At 38.2% G+C, this 6,742-nt stretch overlaps 1 protein-coding gene across 7 annotated transcripts; it reads right to left on the reverse strand.

The window, feature by feature from the left end:
* Positions 1-1,743: 1,743 nt before the first annotated feature.
* On the reverse strand, positions 1,744-4,399 carry LOC140760637 (APETALA2-like protein 5). 7 transcript variants are annotated; one of them, XM_073097674.1, is made up of 10 exons: positions 3,858-4,396; positions 3,757-3,782; positions 3,652-3,682; positions 3,472-3,559; positions 3,207-3,352; positions 2,904-2,948; positions 2,733-2,824; positions 2,475-2,593; positions 2,259-2,381; positions 1,744-2,164 (listed from the first exon to the last, which is right to left on the reverse strand). In XM_073097674.1, the coding sequence occupies exons 1-10, from the start codon at positions 4,112-4,114 to the stop codon at positions 1,994-1,996; spliced, it is 1,098 nt and encodes a 365-aa protein (XP_072953775.1). In that variant the 5' UTR covers positions 4,115-4,396; the 3' UTR covers positions 1,744-1,993. The 7 variants fall into 7 exon arrangements, with proteins under 7 accessions (XP_072953775.1, XP_072953776.1, XP_072953773.1 ...); XM_073097675.1 differs by having other exon boundaries at positions 2,259-2,360; positions 3,858-4,393; XM_073097672.1 differs by having other exon boundaries at positions 2,475-2,638; positions 3,858-4,393.
* Between the last annotated feature and the right edge of the window lie 2,343 nt (positions 4,400-6,742).

Here is a 6,742-nt window from a genome sequence, read left to right on the forward strand (position 1 = left end):
TAAATTCAGATCTTAAAGAATTATTACGTAGCCGATCTTTTGGTTCCAAATCCTATCAATTTGGTATCAAAGCTTATCAAAAACCATTTAAAGATCAAGAAGTCCAAGTGCCTATGGGGAGTACCAAGAGTAAAGTATTTAGGCCACATCATTTCAGTGGATGGTGTACCAGATATTATCGTCGGATATGGCAAGATCGCTGCTCCTCTCACTTCTTTGTTGAAAAAAAACTATTTTAGATAGATGGATAAATCCACTATAGTTTTTGAAAAATTGAAAACCGCAATGACGACGGCACCCGTTTTAGCGCTATCGGACTTCACCAAAGAGTTCATTATGGAATGTGATGCATCGGGTATTGGCACAGGAGCTGTACTAATGCAAGGAGGACGTCCCATTACCTATCTTAGTAAGGCTTTATCACAAAAATCTTAGCAATTATCAACTTACGAGAGAGAAATGTTTGCAATTCTGCATGTGGTGACAAAGTGGAGGCCTTATTTGATCGGTAGACAATTCATTATATGAACCGATAAAATAAGCTTTCCATATTTTATGGGACAGCGTATACACACTCCGACACAACAGAGATGGGTCACAAAATTGTTGGGGTATGATTATAAAATCCAATACAAGAAAGGAACGAAAAATATAGAGCGGTAGATGTACTATCGCGCCAACCCGATACCGCCGAGCTTGTAGCCTATTCTTCTCTTACCTTTCTCTTCCTTGATGAGCTGAGATATGCATGTATATCTGACCCAGATATTTTGAGATTGTTATAGGAAGTGATGGATGATCCGGAGCGCCATCTAAAGTTTCTCTTACCGTTGGTAAGGTTTTTCCTAACTTCTAATTTCCCTCGACTGTCGAGCCACCCTTCTTCTTTGGGATCTTGACCACTTCGTTCCCTTCGTCTATATTCCTTAATCACATCCACCATCCACCTTCATCTCCATACCTATATATAACCCTAACATCCACTCCACCCGTCACCATCACCATCACCCATGTTATTCTGTGTTTTCATCCCATTTGCAGTTCGAATCTGTAAAGGGCGTAAATACGAAAGTTGTAGATCAGAAAGTTACAAATCGAATTCACTTAGTTTCATAATTTTCTGACTATAGGAGAATATTTGACGAATATTTTTTCACAGTTATGCAGACTGTATTCTAAAATAAATTCAGATCTTATGATATTATTTCGTAGCCGATCTTTAGGTGCAAGAACCTATCAATCTGGTATCAAAGCTTATCATAAACTTATTTCGTTACACGAATGGTAGCTGTCTGAAAAAATAATTTTCCTATTATACTATTTTGAAAAATACTTTAAACAGTATTCTAGTTTGGGAAATAAATTTTACTATATCAATATTTTGATAAAAAAAACTAACTTTGGCAGATCTAATTAACCAGACGCAGGTCTTGTTATGGGCTGCTATCTCGTCATTATAACCCTACGGCCTACTCTGACTGCAGCTGGCATGATCTGATTCGAAGGACCAACGACAGCGACAAGCCATTCGGACCATTTAACCCCTTCCCGTGACCTAAAAAGATAGAAGAATCCCTTTCCCTTTCTTACTTCTTAACCCTATCAAATTATTGTTATTATACACAAACTGTAAAGAAACTGACTCAGCATCTACTTACACTATCATTATGCCACAACTGGAAACAAAATCCACTCACTTTCTCAAATTTCTACCTCTTCGATTCAATCAAGAGACTTGAGTCATAGATGAATGCACATGACCAAACAAAATAAATCTCTAAGGTGATCCAAATATCCAAGAAGATTCCCTCTCTTAACATTCTCACTTTCTAATTCACTAAAAGCACATTCTCACTAAAAGGAGTGGCGGTAGCCCTTTGTGCAGCACAGAGGAGCATCTACCTGGTTGTGGTAAGAATGCAAGACTTTTTATTATGTGGGTCTTGTAAGAGAGTGGAACCCATTCTTTTGCAGCCAAGCTGGGCTGGTTCTACTAACTGTGGTGGGAATCCTGATGATGCTGCAGCTGCGCGGCAAGCAATTGAGGCGGGACTATTGCTCTCACCGATGGCCAATTGGCGTAGCCATTGCCCCAAGTCAATTGTCTCTGTTGTTGTTGTTGATGCTCACTCCCGATCGTCAAGGAAAGGTTGCGGTTCGGAGTCTGCAACAATCATCAATTGGATGAGAATACCAGATCATGCTTTTGACTAACAAGGTATATGACAACAATCTTGATGCAATTGGGAGCAACTCACTTGATGAAAAGAACTGAAGTGCTGGTATGGAAGTTGTGGTGGAGTTGAGGATTGGATGTAGATGTGCTTTTGTGTTAAATTCCTTCTGCTTTCATGTTCTAGCTGGTCAAATTCATTATTGAACTAATGATATAAAGATGACGAGAACAAATTCATTTCAATTGAATGATTCTGATAAATAAGATTATAACAAATTTGAGTTAAGATCACACATACCTTTTGTTTGGTGCTTCTAGTGCTCATGTTCCAATCCGGCTCAACTGCCATAGGAACAAGCTCATCCATTCCATAAGGGCTATCATCACCCAGAGACTCAATGCTACTTCTTTTGGAGCCTGAGCTTCCAAGACAAAGGTCTAGATTATAATCACTGTTGTCAACTGTAACACATCGAAAAATACACAAAAAGATGACTTAAGAACCAGTTGCAAGTAGATAGCTGAATATAATGAATAAATTTAGCTGATAGCCTACCGGTGGAGTTAAGCTCATCGGCATACATGCTGGCATCAAAATTCGTCACTGCATCCTTGCCATTAAACTTTATTGCAGCTCTGTCATATGCCCTGGAAACCCACAAAACTTAATCTTGTCCTAGAGTTTGATACTTATCATCAAGAGCTTGCAAATGAGAAGAAAACATACCTTGCAGCTTCTATTTCAGTGTCAAAGAGACCCAGGTAAACATATCTGTTTCAGCATCAGGAAGTTAGAATTCTCCGTAGGGTATAAACAATTATATATGCAGCAAAATTAAGCAGATTAAGAAAGTGGTAGTAGATCTAGTCATCATCATCCTTAGTCTGAGTACATTGAAATGAATTCTGATCTATAAATTCTATGCAGTTCATATCCAAATAGAAAAAAAAACCATTCCAAGTTTAAAATCAGCTGAATTCTATCAAGATTTACTACCAAACAGAGTATAATCATGGAAGAAAGACATACTTCTTGCCCAAAAATTGACCCAATCTCGCCTCCCACCTCCCGCATTTGTGCAAGGTTACACCTCTATATTTGGAGCTTCCTCTAGGGAATCCGGCACTCTGCCGACGGAGTGCATGAACAAATTCCTCCTTGGTTAAATTCCCCATCTGCCACCAACCATTAATTTCTCACTTTCATATCTAATTCAAGGTTCCAACTTGTAGAAGTAGTAGAGCACAAAATTGCAAACCTAAGGGAAAGAAAAAAAAAAAACAAATCTCAGCACCTGCTTCCTATCTTCCTCATAATCCTCTAAGATGAAATTTATATCAGCATCAACGCCGCGAAATTTGATCGCTGCTCGATCATAAGCACTGTGGTTGAAACAATCACGGAATTAGATTTATTTTGGGACTTGATAAAGAAAGAAACAAAGTTTAATTTTGGTGAAGAAAGGAGACGTTACCGAGCTGCAGCATGGGCTGTGTCAAATCCACCTGCATCAAATTATATTCGCATGAATCCATTTGGCAATAAAGTTTTTATCCATCTATAAAGAGATGATACGTACCCAAATATACCTGCTTGCCGCAATCCCTACACAAGAATGGAGAATAAGAATAAATTTTTCCAAGAACAAGAATAAAACTTCCAGATTATCCACTTCCCTACCATATGTGGGACTCCCAACGACCGGTCCGCCGGTAGAAAGTGACTCCCCGGTACTGGGAGCTCCTCGACCGCGGCCCCCGCCGACTCTTCATAATCGGCTGCGAAGTCAGCGCAGGCTTCAAAGTAATCGTTGGCTCCGACGTATCGCGGAATTCGGCGCCGACTACCGGAAAGAACTGGTGGGTCACTAACGGAAAGCCGAGTTCTCGCTCCAACTCTCTCCCCTCGCATGCTTCTAAGTCGTTGAGATCCCACATCTCCTCTTCAAACCTCAAAGAACATTAAGCAACTGTTCTCTTTTCCCTCTAACTCTTCCTTTGCTGTTACTGTATATGTATATATATATATTTCTTCTTTTTTTTTGGAAGGATTGGTTTCTCCTTCTGGAAAACAAAACCTTGAAGAAGAGGTTGAGGAGAGAACAGAAAGAAATGAGTAGGAGAAGGGCAAATCTTTTGCCAAACTTGGTGATGGCTAAGGGATGGAGGAGCGAAGGAAAGCATATATAAAAGGAGGATAGGTTGGAAGGGACTCAATGATACAACGGAGGAAGCTACCTTAATGATCTCCTTTCGGACTATTTCTATGCAATAATGCAATCAACCCCACAAACTATTCTAATGTTTCCTAATAGCAATTTTTCCTTCTCTCTCCTCTCATTCTCTCTCTCATCAAACGTGGAGTTTCCTTCTTGGCAAGTATTCATTTACAGTGTAATTTTTTTTTCTCATTTTAAACCTTGTCTTATGTGTTTAACTCAGTTTTCACCGTCTACTTTTTCTATTTTTAATTCGACCCTGAAATTTTATTAAATTATAGAAAACATCCTTGGGATGCTTTTCTTAAAACTCAATGACAAAAATAGGCGTGGTTCAAGGTACGGGTGTAAACAAGCTTAGCCTCGCTTCGAGCCTTATAATTCTGCTCAGATTCGGTTCGGCTCAACTAGAGCCGAACTCGAGTCGGGCCAGACCGAGTCTGAACCGAGCTCAAGCTGGGCCAGACCGAGCTTGAATCGAGCTCAAGCCTAAAATGAGCCTATTATCAAGCCTCATTTAAGCCAAGCTGAATCAAACTAAACCGAACTATATTGAAGCCAAGCCGATGAAGGAGGACGAGGTGACGACTTGAGAAGGAAGACAAACACGGGGCGGCGGCTTGAGGAGGAGCCAGCTTGCCGAAGAAGGAAGAGGTAGGTCGTAGACCTCGCGGTGGAGAAAGAGGAGGAGGAGGCAGGTTAGAGAAGCAGAAGAAGGAGGCAGGTTAGAGAAAGTGGAGGAGAAGGTAGGCCATAGTGGAGGGAAAGATTAGGATTTGAGAATTAGGGGTTTATTAGGGTTTGACTTATCCCTTTTATATAGAGCCTAACGAGCGGAGTCTGAGTGAGCTGGCTATAACTTAGGTTTAGCTTGAAATTATTTTCGAGCCTTCTAAGGCAGCTCGGGCTTGTCTCAGATTTAGCTAAGCTGAGCTAAGCTTGAGCTTCAGTCAAGTCGAGCCCGAGCTGCCCATTTATTTTTGACAACCCTAGTTCAAGATGCTTTTTTATATTTTATTCTAAGAATACCAAGGATCGAATGAAAATAATTAAAAATATAGCATGATTTCCATAATTTAGTAAAACAAAGAGTCAAGAAAAATAATAAAAAAAAAAGTAAAAACTTAACAATAGGGTAAATCATAATAAACATATATAAAATAACATAACTGAGAAACGCATCTGTCCAAATACTATCATAAAATCACCATATTTCATTACACTCATTAAAATCCATCAAATCCATTAAACTTAAAATTTTATAACTAAGTAATTCAAAAAAAAACCTAGACATGGTAAAAAGCTAAAATTTTAAATCAATTGGATTATATGGATTTGGGGTTCCCTAACAGGATTCTAGTCATTAAATTTGTCTCAAATTTTGCCAACTTCTGGACGACCAAAAAGGACTTATGTTAAGACTACGAGGAAGTAGAAAATTCGTTATTCAAGTCTAAAGCATCATCCACGTACGTATCTCCTCGCTCTTAGTGGATGAATGCATCAATAATAAGGGTACTTGCTAACCTCTCCACTACCTAAGCCTAACTCTAAACCCCAACATTAGTTTTAATTTAAAACTCCTTGTTCGTCTTCAAATTGCTCTCTTCGTATCGTATTTGCACGAATTAATTAGAGAAGGCAAGATAAACACCTTTGCTTGTCTTTTTCCTATTGGTCTGCAATTCAGCACAACTTGTTGAACAGGCAAATAAGAGTAATTTAGTTCAAATCAGGTACAAAGAGTTTATAGTTATCCATTTAAGTATGTACAAGTATATTTATTACAGGGGAAATAATGTTAACCTTTGCATTGCTACGGAATAAACTGCGTACAAGTTTTCCTTCTTGGATCCAAGGACACGTTTGATTTCGTATACAAGTAAGAGATAATTAACCTCCAGGATTATTATCTATTTTTGCATATATTTTAATTTTTTTTACACATTGACCCGCTTAAACTAGGAAAAATCTTTTAGGTGTTCAAGAAAACTGTCAAATGATAATTTTAGACTCAACTCTCTGCTCTTTCTTTTCTATAAAAAATACAAATAACTTATAGGGGTTCTAAAATTAATTCTTTGACGATCATCTGTTGTTTTTAATAGAAAATTTTAACAGATAATTAACAGAAGGGACAATTTGAAATATTTTATAGTTAATGGGTCAATATGTCATGAAAATAAATGAGGGGAGAAGTAGAAATTGGCAATATAAGATGTTGACTAAGGTTTTAAAAAAATTAAACCTTGCAAAGTTTTATTTAAGTCTTGGACAGAGACATAAATGACTAGTACTCTTCTTCTTTTTCTTTTTCATCTCTCACTTCTTTCATATCTTAATCTTT

Source organism: Typha angustifolia, chromosome 5 (genome assembly GCF_048772165.1).
Source record: "Typha angustifolia cultivar Huaian chromosome 5, ASM4877216v1, whole genome shotgun sequence".
NCBI lineage: Eukaryota > Viridiplantae > Streptophyta > Magnoliopsida > Poales > Typhaceae > Typha > Typha angustifolia.